The following is a 19,916-nucleotide window of genomic DNA, read 5'->3' as shown; positions in this document are numbered from 1 at the left end:
GCTGGTGAATCGTGAGCAGGCTGACAATCCAATGCGGAAAAAATATACACACTTTCATCCCGGATTTACTCAAAAATTGAATTTTGCACAAAGTTTGGCCTACAACGTCTGATAGATGAGTTATTACACTAATTTTATGACCTAGAGTGGGCTCAAATTCAATTTTCTTTTCTGTACAGCTTTAAATGTTGCTTTTTTTAAACAGTTATAAAAGTTTCATTCTGGATTAATAAACCCATAAAATGTGTTCAATGATTTGCATTTAGCCGTTTACGGGAAGTCAGTGGATCATTGATTGAGTTGGTGGTTTGTGGGTGGAGTTTGCACAGGTAAGTGAATATGTAGAGGTATTTAAAAACAGTGACCTTCACTTTTGGTATCAACTCAGTCTGGAGACGTTTCCATCATGGAGGTGAAGCTGCTTTGTGCTGCCGTGCTGTTGGTGTTGGTGTCGACACTCACAGGTGAGTGCTGCCTGCTCCATATTATAAATAAATATTGTAAAAAATATTATTATTTTGGTCTCAGCAGAGCATCAGTGTTGATCAGCTGATTTGTCTTTATAGTAACGACAGAGTAAAATTATCTTAACTCAACAGGGTGAATAACTTCAGAAAATCCATTATTTTATTCCCATTGTGCCATTTGTGTATTTTTCCAACAATAGAATCGACTCACTTGGCACAGGCCAACCTTGAAATCTGATTGGCCACCCCTTGTGCCACCCTAAACTTGGTAACCACACTTATGGCGCTTTCCCACTACACAGTCAGCCTATATTTCATTTTCATTCATGTATGCATGCACAATTACCCATTACATACTGTAGTGACATGCTTTATGGGACTATTAGTATGAAAAGAAGTCAGAAGAATATACGAGATATATTCAGAGTAGCTGAGCAAGAGCAGGGCCAGAGCAGCAATAATACTGAGGATGAGGCCAGCTTGTCATCCAAGCTGTACAGCTGCACTAACCCTACTACAGATGGGTAGGTAAAATCCTGTTCCAGATTTTTATAATGTTTGAACTTGAACTTATTACTTTGTAAGGATGTATTTGCCCTCGTATCAGTGATATTGTGATAATTTAGAAACTTTTTTTTATTTTGTGGTGTAAGGTGCATTAGTCATTTAGGTTATCTGGATTGGCAAACATACCATTTAGTTTTCTTAAGAAAAGGCTGGTTTTATTAGCATTCTAACCACGGAGTGTATTATTATAGACTAGAGCCACACAAGAATGAAAGACTCTCGACGTCACAAACACAGCAGGGTAAATATGGTAGATGTAGGTTTTGCAGACAAAACCAGGCATGGCCAAAACCTGTGTGGGCATGTGTTTGCATGCCCACGTGCATACCTGAGTGTGTAATGTGTGTGTGCAGGTCCTCATACTCACACCTCATGCCCCACCATAAAGCCCTTTTCACACAGGACGCGGTGTTTTCCATGTGCGCCGCGGGGTGCAGCACGAGAGCATCCTTCAATAAGACTTAAAACTGCATTACTGCAATAGAGACTTGACTTACCAATAATAGGTTCTTTCTATTAACAATTTCTCTTCCTGATCCTAGTTTAATTTGTTAAAGTGTATCAGTGGACTATACATTTCCTTGAGCAAATATTATTCAATATTAATAGTCAATATATTCAAAGTCTAGAACTGTTAAATAGAAGTTGAATAATATCTTTCACGTCTCACATGTTCCTCCTAAAGCCTTGTTTAGCTCGGATTATATGGCCACTACGGAAGCCTGCAGAGTTGTGTTAGAAGGAGAATGGACGCAGCTGTTAACACTGATTTCAATACCTACAGCAACTTAAAATGTTGGACATGCAGCTTATTTTTATTGTCCATTAGTGACAAAGCACTAAGTGTGCATTTGTGTGCATTGTATGCATTAATTAACTTTTGTGTGCATTATATGCATTAATTTCCTTTGCCAGTGTCTGAGTGATGAAATGCACTACTACTTGTTGTTTGATGTAGGCCGTTGGGATGGATGTTTTCTGGTGGTCCTAGTGTGAAAATGTCATTAAACTCTTCTCTTCTTACAAATTGCAAAACACCCAAAGCTACTTACTAGTCTGTGAAAAATCACAAATGTTTGACCTCTAAGATGGGGGTACAGAAATGAATTGTTTATCTAACAGCATAAAATTGTGCTTTCTTATCTGAGATTTTACTCTGAATGTGAAATGATAAAGGCATCTTCTATAATACTGTGTTTCTTTTCTTTTTTTGTGAAGAACTTTTTTTTATTGAACCTCTGCGAGTGAAACATACAGTAGCAACCAAACAACTTTTATAAACATAATCCTGTCCCTCTGCCCCCCCTCCCAGCAGCATCCCTGCCTCCCTCCCCTCCCAGTTTTCAACTGAATCAGTCAAACATCATCAAGTGTCAACAATATATTGGAGTGAGTGGTGTCATAATACTGTGATTTCTATTGATCCATATTTATTTCTTGTGTCTCTTCCACAGGAATCAACGCTCAGTCTAATGGTGAGTTGGCTCAGTTATTTAATTTCTCAGTTCAGGTTTGAATAATTAAAACACATCAGGTGGAGAGTGACGCGGTGGCTCCACAGAGGTTTGTTAAATCATTATAAAAGATTTTATCTTTTCAGTTCATGTTGAGATTTTTCTAAAGATAAGCTGCAAACACACATGAACTTTGACCCTTTACCTCACAGTTTGTGGCATCGCGCCGCTCAACACAAGGATCGTAGGAGGTCAGGATGCTGCTGAGGGGGCGTGGCCATGGCAGGTCAGCATTCACATATACAATAGGTTCAACTGTGGAGGCTCCCTCATCAACGATCAGTGGGTCCTGACGGCCGCTCACTGTTTTGACAGGTGAGGTGTATGATGTGTCAGAGCTCACCTGGGTAAACAGAGGAATTAAAATGTAGTCACATGTTGTCTTGTTTTTCTCAGCACCTATACTTCTGGTGTGACGGTTTACCTCGGGCGTCACACACAAGCAGGCCCAAATCCTAATGAGCAGCGCTGCACAGTGAAGCAGATCATCAAACATCCAGGATTCAACAGCAACACATTCAATAACGACATCGCCCTGATGAAACTATCCTCACTGGTTACATTCACCAACTACATCAGACCTGTGTGTCTGGCAGCAGCTGACAGCGTCTTCAAGGACGGGAAGAAGGTCTGGGTCACCGGCTGGGGATACCTCCGGCCTGACAGTAAGTACCTATATGAATGAGTAGTGACTAAAACATGGAGAGCAGCAGCTACACTTCCTCACCTGACCACTAGAGTGAGTCAGTATCCATAGACTCCCATGTTATGATGTCCTTTGAGGAGGAACTATGCAAGTCTGGTCGCTTTTCCACTGTTTTTTAACCCCCCGCCTGGCCACGTGCATTTGTTTACAACAAAGCCGGCTAAAAATCAATCCATAGAGTGGTGGATAACGTTATATAACATATACAATGTTATGACGTGTAGGCTATATCTGTGTAGTTTAACTGTCATAAACAAGAGATTACGGGTTACGGAGTGCATTTGTGTCGCGGTGCCAAAGAAACGAGAGCTGGGACACCGGGGTGGCAACCAGGTACTACACTGATGTTGCAAGGTTGGTTTTCAGCCGTGAGACGCCAGGTGAAGACAGAGAGCCTCCGCTCTCACTCGTAACAAGTCACAAGTCATGTAGTAGACTATCACAATTACTCCGGAGTGTTTTAATGAACCCAGCAAACATTTTGACGTCTATTTCACGTCTAATTAACGTCGGTCAGGCAGGTTGATTCGACGTCGATCTGAGGTGCTGAAATGAAAGTTTTTCTGACGTCGGTGTCACGACCGACGTCATTTCGACGGCTCTTAGACGGCATCATTTTACATTGTTTCAATGTTGTTTAGACGACATATCAACTTGTGTCGTTTCCAAGTCGAATAGACACATTTCAACCTTTTTGTCAAAATACCCATGTAATGTATTGCATTTCAAAAGGTGTTTCCCTGAATTGTGAGTTTCAACTAGTCCCTACATAACTGGCATTATCACATCCATAAATTCTATGAAAAGCACAGCTCTTGTGCTGCATACATGTGCAATTCTCAATGCTCTAATCTACAACTATTTGAATTAACCGCATCAAAGTCAAAAAGTCCAATAGACATCAACTCACAAAAGCAAATTTTACTTTTGCCAACTTAAAATATCACAGGACTGGTGAACCTGATTGAAACTTTGATAGCAAATAAACTCACCTGTGATAAAGTTAAAAATATCCTAGTGATGTTCACCCATACTGTAAAATACAAGTAGTACATGGACTAATCTGAGGTAAAAAAAAAAAAGAAAGAAAGAAAAAAGACAGCATTCAGGACCAGACATATTTAATGAATTATCTAAATACACTTGAATAAAAAATGAACATATTTAATGTAACAAATATTTTATTTTGAATTATTAAGGTCCAGTGAGGTCTGCCCTTTGCCCCCGCTTCTTGCTGGGGCGTGTTTCAGGTGGGTCTGGATCACAGTTTCAATGTCTGCGTCTGTGGCCTTGATGTTCCATCTCTTCACAGCAGCTGGAGAGAGGGCACAGATTTTTTATTTTTTTATTTAACCAGGCAGAATGATTAAAAACAAGTTCTTATTTACAATGATGGCCTGACAGATGTTAAATGCACTTTATAGATGACAGGAACACTTTGTTTTGGGAGTTGAAGGAGTAATGAAAGAACCACACAGTTGCCTGAATCTAATGTTTCCTAATAAAGCCTATAGGCATTAACAGTCTATGCTATGGTAGCCAGGATAGCCACATGCAAATGAAACCCATTCAGTAATGTCAATCTTAGTTTCTTACACTTGATCACATGACACAGCTTTGTCACCTTAAACGGATGTTTGTTGCATTGTCCCCCTCCATGCATGTTGTAATTTGACATGACTCCATTCGTTATGAAAAACATAATTCCTGTTAGCATTTTGTACATATAACAAAATAAAAACAGCACCAAATGAGTTGTCATTTACATCATTGGATCAGTAATATAGGACGTTTTAGGAAAAGTGAATCACAGGCCCTACTTATGTATAACTACATGATGAACTGCAGAGATCAAATTGTTTCAGCTGGAGAGGACATCTCTGGGACTTTATCTCAAATTCCTAGCCCATGTCTATACAGGTTTATTTACATAATTTGCACATGTGACTGTGATGGGACACTGGCATTGCAAAGCTGGCAAGTTCATTTGACACTCACAAACACCACAGTTTTGAAATGCAGTACAATTGGTATTTAAAAACTTGTCTGACCTATGTAACAGCAAGAGGAAAAACTTTGTTCCTCCCATGTATTGTAGGCTACCTCTATCATGAAGAGCTTCTCTCCCACATCTGATGTCATGTCAGAGGCAGAGCTCCCAAGCATTTATTCTGGCAGGGTTAACAATTGTTATCTGTACGCCCAGCACAACTCCCCTGTACACAGGTTGTATAGACTTTCCTCATACTTGACATCAGGGACGTGCACATGACTATAGAGGGGCAGGGGCTCAACATCAGAAAAGGGCAGTAGCCTATGTACAATTTTTTCAGGCCTTAATATCAAAATAAATAAATAAAAATAAATTACAGTTACTATTTAGTCGGTAGAGAAAGCCTGCACGCCTTCAGGACTGCAGTCAACACGCTGGACCAATTCCCCAACTTCCCGAAACAGAGTCATGACTTCTGAACTGGTAGACTAAGGCTAATACGGTATTGGGTGCACATTAACATTGCAGAAAAAAAAATCATGTGAGTGCAAGTGCAAAATAGAAGTAGGCTAAGCCTACAGGCTACACACACAAAACCAAGGAATGACTACTGTGACTGTTATTTCAGAACAGCAGCAAAGTCACAATTACCAGTAACTCAATATCTGGAAACAAATTCAAATAGTCAGTGAAATCAAGCTGAGTGAGTGATTCCTCCTGTTGCTGCTGTTGTTCACTACATTCAGGTGATGTTAGACAGAGGGCGGGGCTTAACTCTTAACAAGCAGTGAGCTAAACAAACACAAATGGGCGCTTTTCTGAAATATGACTCATATTAAGCTCGTTGAATAAGTGGACGGCGACTTGTCAGAACCGACAAGGAAGTTATGTTGGTGGATTTATAACTCACAAGATTCGACACAAGTCGCTCCACTGTCACGTCTCATCTACGTGCAACACACACAGAGTTATCGATGAGGCAGCAGCTTGTAGCTACCTCTCTGTCTCTCTGGACGTGCATGTGAGAGAGCGCGCACCCCCCCCCCCCCCTCAGTGAGGGACAGAGCGGAGCAGCAGCGGACAACACACACACCAAGCGCGGTTGTTTACATCCTCATGCACAACAGGAATGCATTTATTGAAGAAGAAGAAAAAAAACATAAAAAAAGGGCACTTTTTAATACGGGACAAAAAGGGCAGGGGCTCAAGCACCCTTTGGGCCCTATGTGTGCACGTGCCTGCTTGACATCTGTGATATAATATTTAATTATTACTTAAACATACCTGTTTATGCACTTGGTAGTGCAATCCTTTATGTTCTTGCCACCAGCTCTGGACAACAAGGTTATCTGTAATGACAGAACAAGAATGCTTTACCTGAGACATATGTAAACAAATTAAAAAAAACAAAAAAACATCCACTCTTGTCTGTGGTAAAGAATTGCGGTTATGTGGGATGTAAATAATCGCAACTGCTTAAAGAGTCGTATGCCCCTGTTTTAAGCTGCTGTGCCGATGCTGGGACATAGGAGCAATGGTGGAAAAAGAAAGTGTCAGAAATAAAAATGTCCATAGTTGACATAGTTAACCCCAGCAAATATTTTCACCCAGCATTTCCACCACCACTAATAATAACTAAATAACGATAGAGACAAAACCATATATTTATCGAAAATGGTACAGTACCCGAGAGGACCCGGCGATTGGCTGTCACAGCTGTCAATCACCCCCGCCCTCCCCCTTCCGTCCAATGCGAGGCTGCGAGCTGCCTGTGTGACTTATGTCACATGATCAAAACAACTACACGACTCTGATGATGACGTCAAAGGTGACAGTTCAAGCTAAAGTTATGGTGCGTGTCGCTACCCGATCTGCGACGCTACCGGATCCGTGACAAAACTGGTCTGCGCATGCGCAGACCGGCCGCCATCTTGGACAGCTGCCTACGGCAACTCCACTTGGACAAACTTCATTTGGGCACTGCCCGATTTGCGTACATGCTTTAAGTTCTGTGAATTTAAAATACGGTACTGTGAAAATGATTAAAAAATAAAATAAAATAAAATAAAAACCGCGTAGGTCCGTCATAAGACAGCCGCGGCAGACTCGTTTATTCAGTGAGTGTTGTGGTAGTTGTGATTGTTTGTGGTTGTCATGGTAATGAGGCCGGCGAGAAAAGACGACAGTAAACATTAAAAGTCCGCCTGTGTTCCTGTTTTCTGAGCATCAAGATCCAGACCACCACAACCAACCCTCAATTTACATTACTAATAAAGTATTTAAAAAAATAAATAAAAAGATAAACCGTCTCTGGCGACGCACATGGGGCAGTGATCCTAAGTCAATTCAACTAAGTTTGTCCAAGTGGAGTTGCCGTACGTGGCTGTCACGGATCCGGTAGCGTCGCGGATCGGGTAGCGACAGCAAAGATATTAGATAAATGGAAAGATACTCCATGAGAAGCTGCTCCAATGATAGAAATGGTATACACTTCCTGTCTCTCTAAATGGGCGTGGCCAACCGTCACCCCACCTCGTCTGTGAACGTGTGTGTGGATTTATACAATTTTTAGGTAGATGAAAGTGAGATATTTATATTTTCTTATGATAACATTAAATATTTACACTACTAACAGTAATATTTAGCATGCCAAAAATAATTTAAATCATTTTCACGGGAGTTCGCGGCCGTTTGTTTGACGTTGCCTAGGAGATCGGTGCCAAATCTCGCGAGAGTGTGTCGTAGAGACAGAGACAGGTCTGGAACAAAGTGGATTTTCTCCGCATCTCTCCGTCTGAAAATTACCATTTTGGTGTCAAACTGTTCAGAAGAGATGTGGCTTGTAAAAAATGAGTCCAAAATTTGCTTCAGTGACCGTGGGGAGAAAGACCCGACCATAATCGGTGTTCACATTAAATTGTCCCATAGGAATCAATACACTCCAAGCTGCCTCTGGTCTCTCTAAAGGGGCGTGGCCGTGCAGAAGCCCACGTGACATGCATACAGGAAGCTGACTCGTCATGACAGGTCTTGGTTTATAAACCGTCTTTGGCGACAGTGCGTTCCAGGCAGCAATATTTTTTTTCCTACTATGACCAGCCAAGACCCGCCTTGCCTCTGATTGGCTTATCACGATGCCCTCGACTTCAGGTCACCAGTTACGAGTTTGTAGCGTTCCAGGCAAGTTACGAGTTACGAACTGGGAACTGGGAGTAGATCGATCTAGTACGAGTTCACAGGTGGGAAGTTACGAGTTTGACTGTACGTTCTAACGGGTAACCATAGGAACAGGTCGGAAAAATACGAGTTACGGGTTGCCTGGAACGCACCATTAGAGCCGAGGTCAGGACTCGGGGCAGTTAAAAAGTTTGTTTATTAACGTAACGTTATGGTTAATGGTTCAAAATAGTTAAACAATCGAGTTGCCATAGCGTGTTGTTACCGTGGTAACGTTACGCTCCGCAAAGCACAATGGAAACTCCAAAATTATAACGTTAATTAAACAAGAAGAAATGACCGGTGGATTGGCGTTAGCAACGGCTAAGAAGAAGGATTACAGTACATGACCATCTAAACAAGAAAATGACGACATGGATTTATTTCTGTTTACATCACGTTATGGCCAGGGGGGCTGGCAGCGGCCGCAGCCGGTGTTATGCCGAGAAATGCCTGCTTGCCGAGATCTGCATGCCGCACAACAAACGTGGAACTGGATCATTCATTACGGGGACGGGGATGCAGTTTTCGGCACAGCAGTTTATTGGACCTGCCGAGATTTGCATCCCCTGGCATTTCACGAGCGACATGCAGATCTCGGCAAGCAGGCACTTTTCAACACATGCCGAGAAGTGCCTGCTCTGCTGGGGTTACGCACAATACGGTTTAGGTGTTTATATACGAACATGCATTTCATACATGTAGCAAGTAGTGTATTTGGCTAAAACAGCCAGGGGATGCAAATCTCGGCAGGTCCAAAAACTGCTGTGCCGAATACTGCATCCCCGTCCCCGTAATGAATGAATGATCCAGGTCCACATTTGTTGTGCATGCAGATCTCGGCAAGCAGGCACTTCTCGGCATAACACCTGAACCAGGTAGAAGAAGACTACGTTTAGGTAAGAAACAGAAAGTAGTAGCTAATAAAAACAAGTCTTATTTAACGCTAGACAACTTGTATTAAATCATAAAGCGACTCGGGCATTTCGGGTCCACGGGTTTTTAAGGGTTCGGTTCGGGTTCGGAGCTCATATTTACAATAATAGCTTGGGGCCAGTCGGGTCCGGGTCCAATTTTCACGGGTCCATTTGGGTTCGGGTCCGTCAAATTGGACCCGTGAAGACCTCTAGTCTGTACTAATTTCCTTTGCGACAAGTGTTTATTGTCTAAAATCTATAATTCAGGGCATGGCTTCTTTGACTGACAGGCAAGTCAGTCAGCCTATGTTTGCCACAAGCCAGTATGCACCCAAGACTCAGCTCCTCACAGGCCCCGCCCCTTTGCCCTGTTTTAGATCAGCCAGGAGTTAGGGGGGCGTTATCCGTCTTTATTTACAATCTGTGATAGTAACTAAGCCGGACCTTAACCCAACAGGTAACGTACAGTAGATTCCAGCTCTCTGCTTCATAAAGAGGATCAGGTCACCCCAGGTCTCAGATCTGGTCTCAGATCTGCTGCTACATTGAACCATTCAGGCCTCCATCCTCACATTCAGTCTCTACCTCACAGATCTGGAACGGCCTTTAAGGGAACTGTGATGCATTCAGTGTCTGTTTTCATCCTGTTCTGGGATTTGTGCATTTTCATTTCTATTCTGATCAGATTGATGCAAACAAACATGTCTAAGGACTTAGTTCTACCTTCAGTTCATGTTCTGTTCACACTTAACATCTCTTCTCTTCACCAGAGCCTCTTCCTCCTAATAAGCCGTTGCAGGAGGTGAAAATTCTCATCGTTCCCAACAGTCAGTGCAGCGGAGACTACACAGACATCACAGACAACATTATCTGTGCCGGCACCTCCTCAGGAGGGAAGGACACCTGCAAAGTGAGTCTGTTTGGAAGCTTTTCACCTCTTTGTAGCTATATTATTCTTTATGACACGGTTGTAATAATAATAATAAACCTAACAATAAATAATTCAGAAGTTTTGAGACTGTAGTAAAATGTATTTTTATTATTATTTCAACACACACAGCTGCTCACCTCCTTCCTCATGTGGGGACACTGGGGATGGTTGGGGGACAGACAGCTGCTGCAGCTGCTGGTGAACTTGACTCATCATTTTTGACAGAGGGAAGAATAAGAACAGCTTGATAAATGTTTGACTGTATTGATTATTTAACTAAAATAACAGTCAAATATAAAAATCCAGAGTTTTCTTGAGCTAACATGGTGAGAAAAGTAAGCTATAGCTTATAGACCACAGACAGGGATAAAGTTAATATTCCATAACTTTCCACCACAACTAACAAACCCACCTTTTTCATATTGTCGATCCTTCAACTCCTTCTGTCTTATTTTCTTTTCTTTTCGTTTTTGGCTGCCTGCTATTTGAGGCATACTGCCGTCTCCTCCTCCTTGCTGCTGTGGCGCTGTCTGTGACAAACCGCCGGTGCGCTACCTGCAGCTGATCCAGGTGGACTAAACCATTTTACATAAATAGAGAGGGGGAAGGGGGGGCCCTGCAGGCGTTGATGTTTCCAAAACAAATAAAGTTATTGTTACCAGGACATTGAAAATTAAACATTTGTGATTATATGTTAGTTACAGTTTTTCTCTGTTGGTTTGGCTCATTTCTTGAAACAGAAATTACATTCTTAAAACTATAAGACCATTTGGCCAAACAGTCTTACAGTTCTGCACAACATTACAGCTCACTAGCAAAAGCGCATATCTCTCCCAAAACTGTTCACACATGCTTCAAAACTAGATTCCTTAACCATGTAAAGTGTCAGTACCATCAAAATGGCAAAGATCTTTCTCAATTGCTTTTGGCTCATTTGCATTCACTTAGTGCTTTTACCAAAAATAAACTGGATGGTTCAGCATAACACCATGGATGAGCTGCAGAACCTCATATCGCTCCCAAAACAGTTTACTTATGTGTCAAAACCAAACTTCTTTCTCATGTAAGTAGTCGGTGCCCCCAAAATGCATCATCCCTGTGGCATTCTGTGAGCACTGCAAGTCAAAATGCTTAGATGTTTTGTCACTATAGCAGAGACGTATAAAACCTAAGAAAAGGACTTTACAGTAAGAGCAGCCTCCAAAGTTTGACATCACACACACTGCACTCATATTGCCAAGGAAATTGTAACCATTCACTCTGCGACCTGCCTCTGCCATTGTGAGGCCATGATTGATGACGTGGTCTATAATTGTGGCCCGAATTTCATCAGGCACAACTATGTGTCTTCTTGCTCCTCGGCCTCTTCCGCCTATTCCACCACGCATCCGCACTCCTCCTCCTCTTCTTCTTCTTCCTCCTCTTCCTCTTCCTTGAGCAGGGAGTTGCTCATGATAATTTTCTTGGCCAGGTACCTCCATGTTTATACTGCAAAAGGTACAGGCCCTAGCCAAGCTCTATATATACGCGTTTGGCAGCATTCACAATCATAGACAGCACCAGTCAGGTAGCTAAACAGCTGATTGATTGGTCATCTGAGATGTAGGAACTCCTCCTTCGTTAGTCAAGTTCTAATTTCACCTAACTGTCGATTACTGTCATGAATTTATGAAATGCTGCAAGAAATTCATATGGTTTTCATGGTATTAGCCTACAGTATGTTGACTAATTTTGACAGTTGAACAGACTATTGTGCATCTGATGATTTACACAGTGAAATCATGCTGACATGTTTTGGAGAGAGCAACCATTAGACTGAGAATCAACTAATCAGCTTAGATCAGCAAGATCTATTCATTTGGAAAATGTGCTAAATGTATGCTCATTGTGCTAACTCTAGGGTACTTGTACATAACCATTTGCAAAGATGCACTAAGACACTTGAGACATGTACTAAGACATTTGCAATTTGATGAAATCAATGAGAAATGCCATTCTGTTGTGAACATTTGCAAGGTGGTTTGGAGATTTGTCCATGTTATTTTGAGAATGTAATTTCTGTTTCAAGAATTGAGCCAAACCAATAGAGAAAAACTGTAATAACTTAGTTTCATATTATTTTTTCTGCATTATCATTTCATCATCATTAGGGGTCTCTCTGGGCCCCCCTCAATCATGGGCCTCTAGAATCCGTCTCCTTTACCCCCCCTTTTCGGCGCCCCTGGATGCAGTCACAGACTCATAAGTTTTCAGTTTTCACACATATTTATGAAAATGCGATTGTAACGGGTAAAATATTACTGAAAATTGTATTTGTAATGCGTTATATTACCTTGTTACAGCAAATAGTAATACATTAGTATAATTTCGTTACTTACTAACACTCGTAGTTACCAATATTTTTAGTGTAATGCGTTACTTTACTATGTTACCCAAAAAAGTAATATCGTCACAGTAATCCGTTACTTTGTAACTCGATACCCCCAACACTGGCACCGGTGTATAACCCGCACCCAACTTTTAAAAAAAGGGGGAAAAAGTGCGACTTATACACCGAATTTTACGGTACGTGTTTGGTTCGCAGACTCATCTCTGGAATTCCTCCAGCATGCACCTGTTTGACTGGGATCTATTTTGGAAAGGGTTAGCAGGATTCTAAAAATTATGTGAATTATTTTCCACTGGAACTCTCTCCATAGGTTTGCACAAGTGACTTCATGCACTTCTTAAGAAATACTGTCCCAGACCTCCATGCTTATCTCTAGTTCAAGTTCTGCTTCCCATTTTTGTTTAATATGCAGATTGTGTTCTCGTTTAATACTAGACAGCGTGCTATATACACTAGATATTGGTCTCCTACTAGTATGCTCTCTTTTTTGGGTCCTTGTCAAGTATTGTTCAATAGGTGAATCGGATTTTTTAATGATAGTCCAGTCTGGGTGTTTAGACAGCTAGATAGCTGACAGATGGCTTCGTATCTGAAGATACCTATAAAAATCTGATCTTGGCAGACTGAATAGAGGGTATGCGTTTACGTCACGTTGCCCTCGGAAACACCCCTTTCGTTCGGACTGGACGGAGTGGCAAAACAAACCTCCCTCAACGTGCTGGCGGATAGTGGTGGACTCATAAACTGGATAAATCGACAACCAGCTCCCCAAAACCGTCTGCTCCACCACGGACACTGACAATCCTGTAACCATAGTAACACACAGTGTGACCACGGTACCTGCAGAGTGACAGACAGAGGGACGAGATTACAGCTGTTACTGTCGTCCTGACAGTGACTCCCGACACTAAAACACGAGCTGCTTTTATTCTGAAAAACTCTGACCAGTCAAACTGTAGGATGTGTTAGAGGACTAATTTATCTGTCTAAACATCATAACTATGACACCTGAAACTGTAAACACAGCTGATCGATCGAAAAAAAATTACCAACTAACCAACCCTAACCTTAACCCTAACCTCCAGTGAATTTACTTTCCGTCATTGAGAACAGGTTCTTAAATGTAACTCGGTCAAAGTGAGACGTATCCTCTAGATTTTTAGCAGCTCTGTTAGGTCATGCATGCTTTACATGCTGGCAGAGCTACACATGTCAGACATGTCAGACTTGTGTGGGCTCGGAGAAAATCGCTCCGTTACCTGCTCGTTTTTAAACTTTGGCGGCTCTGCCACTCGTCTTTTTGCCACTCAGTGGACGTTCCACAGCGACTTCCGAGTACCGTGACGTCATGTGCATACCCTCTCTTCATCAACTGTTCAAATGTTTTTAATTCCTGTTCCCTAATAAGCTGATGGATAAATTTTAGGTTCAGATGTCTCCATCTGACACCCAGCTCTACCTTTCCAGTAAATCAAACTCCGCACTCCCACCCTCTTCTCTCATCACCTGCTTATCCGAAATCAAATCCTGGTTCACTTCCAACTTCCTCAAATTAAACAGTGAAACAGAAATGCTCCTAATTGGCACCAAATCTACACTTTCCGAAATTGACCGTTTCCCCCTTCTTATCGACAGCTCCTCAGTTTCCCCCTCCCCTCAGGTTAAGAGTCTTGGTGTCATCCTTGACAGCACTCTATCATTCAAATCTCACATCAATAACACCACTCGGGCTGCCTACTTCCACCTACGATATATATATATATATATATAATATATAATATTATATATATATAATATATAATATCAACCGACTCCGTCCCTCCCTCACTCCCAATACCGCCTCCATCCTTGTCCACAGTCTCGTCACCTCCCGTCTTGATTATTGCAACTCTCTCCTCTTCGGTCTCCCTCACAAGTCTCTCCATAAGCTTCAACTGGTTCAAAACTCCGCTGCACGTATCATCACCAAAACTCCTTCTTCCCACCATATCCCCCCCATCCTACAGCAACTTCACTGGCTCCCGGTCACATTACGAATTCAATTCAAAATCCTTCTGTATACTTTCAAAGCTATCCACAACCTCGCCCCTCCATACTTGTCTGACCTTCTCCACATTGCCACTCCAGCACGCTCCCTCAGATCTTCCTCCTCTCTCCACCTCACTGTCCCCCCTGCTCTCCTCAGCACCATGGGGAGCAGAGCTTTCAGTCGCTCTGCTCCCCGACTCTGGAATTCTTTACCATCTCACATCCGTAACATTGACTCTCTCCCCTCTTTTCAAAACAAAAATCAAAACCCACCTGTTTCAAATTGCTTATCCACCCCACCACCCCTCACCCTAACATTTCCCTTTTATTCTGCACAGTTTTATTTATTTGTTCTTTTCATTATTCATTCTTACTGATGTTTTTAATGTTGTTTATTCTGTGCTCTTGTGTTTTGGTGTTGTTTATTGATGATTTATGCTTTGGTATTGTTTATTGATGATTTATTCTGTGTTTTGGTGCTTGATGATTTTAACTGCTGTAAAGTGTCCTTGGAGTGGCGTGAAAGGCGCTTTCTAAATAAAATGTATTATTATTATTATTATTATTATTATTATTATTATTATTATTATTATTATTATTATTATTATATCCCCCATCCAATTTCAGTGGCATAAACCCTTTTAAATTAGTGATATTTGACAGAGCCGATACATTAGTACTAGGGAGTCCGAAAATGTTCTGTAGCTTTCTCCATGCTGCCATAGTGGCTTTTGACCATCTACCCAGGGTCTCTTCAAGAGCTTTATTTCCAGTGAACGGAACATTTGATAAAGGCATCAGAGCACAGAGTGACTTTTCAATCTCCAGCCATCTTGTATCTCTCTCATCCAAAATTCAAACTGTCAGGGCCCTTAGCTGACAGGCCAAGTAATATCTAAGGTTAGGAAGCCCCCATCCTCCGAGTTGTTTAGATAACTGCAGAGTTTTGTATCTTACACATGGGCGCCTTCCTTGCCAGATAAATCTCAAGATAAGGCAGTCTAATATTGTAAACATACTTTTTGGTGGTGAGAAGGGCAATGTTTGAAAAAGAAATAACAACCTAGGCAACACATTCATTTGAATACTTTATATTCTACCTGAGATAGAAAGGGGCAGCACAGCCCATCTGGGGAGACCAGCAGATATTTTGTCCATCAATTTATTGTAGTTTGCCTTATACAACTTATCTAGATTTTGTGTAATAGTAGTCCCTAAGTAAGAAATACCTTCCTTTGGCCACTTAAATGAGAATGCTGCTCTGATCTGGTGTGTAGTAAGTGAATTCAGGGCAGGCTTCTGTATTATTGACATTGACTTTATATCCTGAGAGGGATCCAAATTTAGCAAAGCAGTCCATCAGATTTGGAATTGAGTTTAGGGGGTCTGGACATCATCTGTGTAAAGCGAGATTTTATGAGTTTCATTGCCAATGTCATCCCCTTGATCGTTGCATCGTCTCATATCACCTGTTCCAGTGGTTCGATACTTTACGCAAAAAGGAGTGGTGAAAGCAGACACCCCTGGCGTGGCCCTCTACCCAGAGCAAAAGGCTGAGAAAAATGTACATTAACTCTGACTACTCTGAGGAGCAGTATAAAGTAGCTGGATCCACCTGATAAAATTAGGTCTAAATCCAAATTTATCTAAGGTTTTCAGTAAAAATGGCCAGGACACACGGTCAAATGCTTTTTCCGCGTCGACTGCTAATGCCATACAGGGGGCTGGATAATTATGACTTTGCTCCATAACATCAAGAAGTCTGCGAACATTATCTGATAGATATCTCCCGACTATAAAGCCCGTCTGGTCAGGATGTATTAAAGTTGTTATGACTGTTTTGACTCGTTTAGCTAATATGGAGGTTAGAGGGTCAGTCAGCATTTAAAAGTGCAATTGGCCTGTAGGAGGCTTGCGCCGTGCAGCGATCGTTTCGGTGTCTGGTCTATTTTGTGCGCAAGCCGCAAGCGATTGCGTCAATCTTGGCAGGAAGTCACACAAAGAAACATGAGAGAATCCAGTCAATTTTCAAAATAAAATACCGAGATTGACAAATACCAGAGTCCAAAGTGTGTACGTTTGTGTTTATTAATCTAAACAGAGCGCGAGAGAGGAACACACACACACCTACACACATACACATTAGAGGCTGACACGGGAGTGTTTTTTCAATCCCGTCCCGTCCCGCTCCCGCAGAAAAATTCCTGTCCCGTCCCGGTCCCGTGACAAAGTCAAAAAATAATCCTGTCCCGTTCAAATCCGGAATAAATCACTCCCGATCCGGTCCTGTTCCCGTTTTTTTCCATTTTAGAACACAGTCGTCATGTAAACGATTGTGTTGACAGACGGAACCCCCCCCCCCCCAGCGAGGTGGAGATTACGCCGCCGCCGCATCAGCTGACTCCTCTGAGTCAGTCTGACTGGCGGAAAACGTTTCCCTACCGGTATGTTGATTTACACAGGTTATACTCGCTACGTAGCCACGACAGTGATCACTGAGGGTGTGCAGTGTGCATCAGTCCACACACTTAAAACTTTTGGACCGTTTTGAGCGCACCATCCGTAGCACTGCCTGGCTTGTGCTTCTTTGAATGTCGCGCTTTGACTCCCGGTCCCGTTCACTCCCGTTTACATTTTTTCCCGTCACGTCCCAATCACGTGATTAAAAATAAATTGACTCCCGGGATTCCCGTGTCCCGGGGGAATCCCGAGAAAATGTCAGCCTCTAATACACATAGGCTACACACATACACACACTCACAGCTGAGGGGCGGAAGCACTTGCGACCGCCGCAGAGAAATTGGTGTCTGGTGTGAACTGGAGGGACTCGGCTCGTGCGCGATTTCGGCGGCCGCTCCGCTCCGCTTCGCGGCGCTTCGGCGTCCGGTGTGAACCCGGCGTAACGCACAAAATAGACCAGACACCGAAACGATCGCTGCACGGCACAAGCCGGCCACGGAGGATCGCGGCGCTTCGCGTCTGGTCTGAACTACACTATCGGTTAACAAGGGCGACGAAAGGAAGCTGGCTCTGTTCCACGGCTATTCGCTGCGCTTCGGCGTCCGGTGTGAACCCGGTGTTACTGATATGATTGCCTCTTTCCAAACTGACGGCAGTTCTCCTTTCTCAAGGGCATGGGAATATGCTCTCTCTAGGATCGGGCTGATGTTATCGATAAAGTTCTTATAAAATTCATTAGTAAATCTGTCAGTTCCAGGACTCTTGTTGTTCTTGAAATGTTTAATTGCCTTCTCAATTTCCTCTCTAGTTATTGGTCTGTCAATGAAATCAGCTAGTTTGATAGATTTAAGGTAATTGTCGCATTCTTCATCTTTGTCAGTTTTTTGTCAGATGCAGTAAATCGCAGGAATCAAGTGGTATCACCACTTTTACTGAAGTTATAAATCTGAGCTTGTCTTCCTCTACTAATGGTCATGTTAATCCTGTGCAGGGTGACTCCGGCGGCCCAATGATGACTAAAAATGGCTCCAGGTGGATCCAGGGTGGAGTGACGAGTTTTGGAGACTGTAGACCTCCAGGAGGCTACACCCGAGTGTCCCAGTATGAGTCCTGGATCAAGAGCCACATCACCACCAACCAGCCGGGCTTCGTCACCTCCTCAGCTTCCTCCAGTGTCGGTCCAGCCACCAGGGTCATCTTCACTGTTCTGCTCTCTCTCTACGTCCTCTCATAGGAGGTTTAATGAGGAGTCAGTCAGGTCGGATAAATGCTCCTGAATCTGGGCCATAAAGTATACACCTGTCGAAATATTCATATTTTCATTTGTGTCTTATTTACTTTTCAGTGTCTTTTGATTCTCTCTGCAAAACACACATTTTGTTATTTGCCTCTTTATTACAAAAATACTGATTCACATTCATTTATTAAGGACTGCACAACCAGTCAGCGGAATTTGCTTTCAGTACAGCATAACAGCACATACTGTAGTTCTGTGTTGGCACACATAGTTCGGTGTTTATTATCTTAAGTGTAAATAAAACTATAGATATTCATATTTATGCATTTTTAAGATGGAAAATGTTATTTGTGTACCACAAAACCCAACACCCTTAAGGCCCTTTCACACCACAAATAAACAACACAAAATCAATCAAAACCATTCACACCGGCGGCAACGCGTATAAGCGTCAAATGCATGCAACAATCATAAACCAAAGTTCCACTTTGCGTCGGGTGGTCCTTCTCCACATCGTGTCTTTAATCCGTTTAACACAACTACTCGTTAATTATCCCTCACATATTCAACACCTGCTGTCGTCTTGTTACCAACTTTACACAGCAGCTCTGATCACTGTCCTTCATTTTATGTCTTTGTAAAGTTTGTGTCCCTTGTCAAACAAGACAACGTGGTGAACATACAGTAGACTCTATATGAAAGAGATGGTGAGAAGGTAATGAGAGCAAACATTGCTATTTCCAAAGATATTCTATACCAAGATACCCCATGAGAGGCTGCTCCAATGATATGAAATGGTATACACTTCCTGTAGTGCCCTTCTTTTCCCTATAAGACAGGCACGGTGGCTGGTCTCCAGTGTTTCAGTGCAGCTACGAACAAAGAGTGCCCAAGGTGAGGTTTCAGTGCACATTTATTATAACATAATTTGTCCGATTTCAAAACAGTTTGATTTTTTATGAACGTCTATGCAGTTATGATGCAGCATACTTAAAATCACGGATCATTTTAATCATGTAGTTTTTTTTGTAAAAGTAACATTATAGTGACATTATGCAAATAGTTAAAGTAATAGTTACATACTGATTTATTTTTCACAGAGTTATGAATCGTTTTTTTAGTGATGATGAGTGGATCACCTATCTACTGCACTGTAACTGCAGCCAGAGTCAGAGCAATTTGCCCGTTCAAATATGGCCGACTGTGAGCTACACCTAGTGTAGTCCGATCTACCCCCTTGGTCAAAACTGCCTTCGACCAGCACACCTGGTAGGCTGATTGTCCACGGTTTAAATAACCCCCGTGACCCGTTGTACATCATGCACTTCCGGTGTCAACGGAAGTTACCAAAATAAAACCCGCCAACATTTAAACAACAAAATAAAAGTGCAAATGGCTCCTACACTTCCTGTCTCCTAAATGGGCGTGGCCAACCGTCCCCCCACCTCATCTGTGAACCTGTGTGTGGGTTTATAAAATTTGTAGGTAGAT

The 19,916-nt window shown here is 42.3% G+C and overlaps 1 protein-coding gene across 1 annotated transcript; it reads left to right on the top strand.

The window, feature by feature from the left end:
* Positions 1-406: 406 nt before the first annotated feature.
* LOC310989803 (prostasin-like) lies at positions 407-18,422 on the top strand (the record flags this gene model as incomplete). The annotated part of the gene is made up of 6 exons (XM_083976952.1): positions 407-464; positions 2,489-2,509; positions 2,701-2,863; positions 2,945-3,213; positions 10,151-10,290; positions 18,180-18,422. 6 exons carry the CDS (start codon positions 407-409, stop codon positions 18,420-18,422), a joined length of 894 nt encoding a protein of 297 aa, XP_083833078.1.
* Positions 18,423-19,916: the final 1,494 nt, after the last annotated feature.

The sequence above is a fragment of the Trachurus trachurus genome (assembly GCF_905171665.1).
Source record: "Trachurus trachurus genome assembly, chromosome: 8".
In the NCBI taxonomy this organism is placed as follows: Eukaryota; Metazoa; Chordata; class Actinopteri; order Carangiformes; family Carangidae; genus Trachurus; species Trachurus trachurus.
Note: the sequence above shows the minus strand (reverse complement) of the source record. Positions and strands in the feature narration are given on the sequence as shown.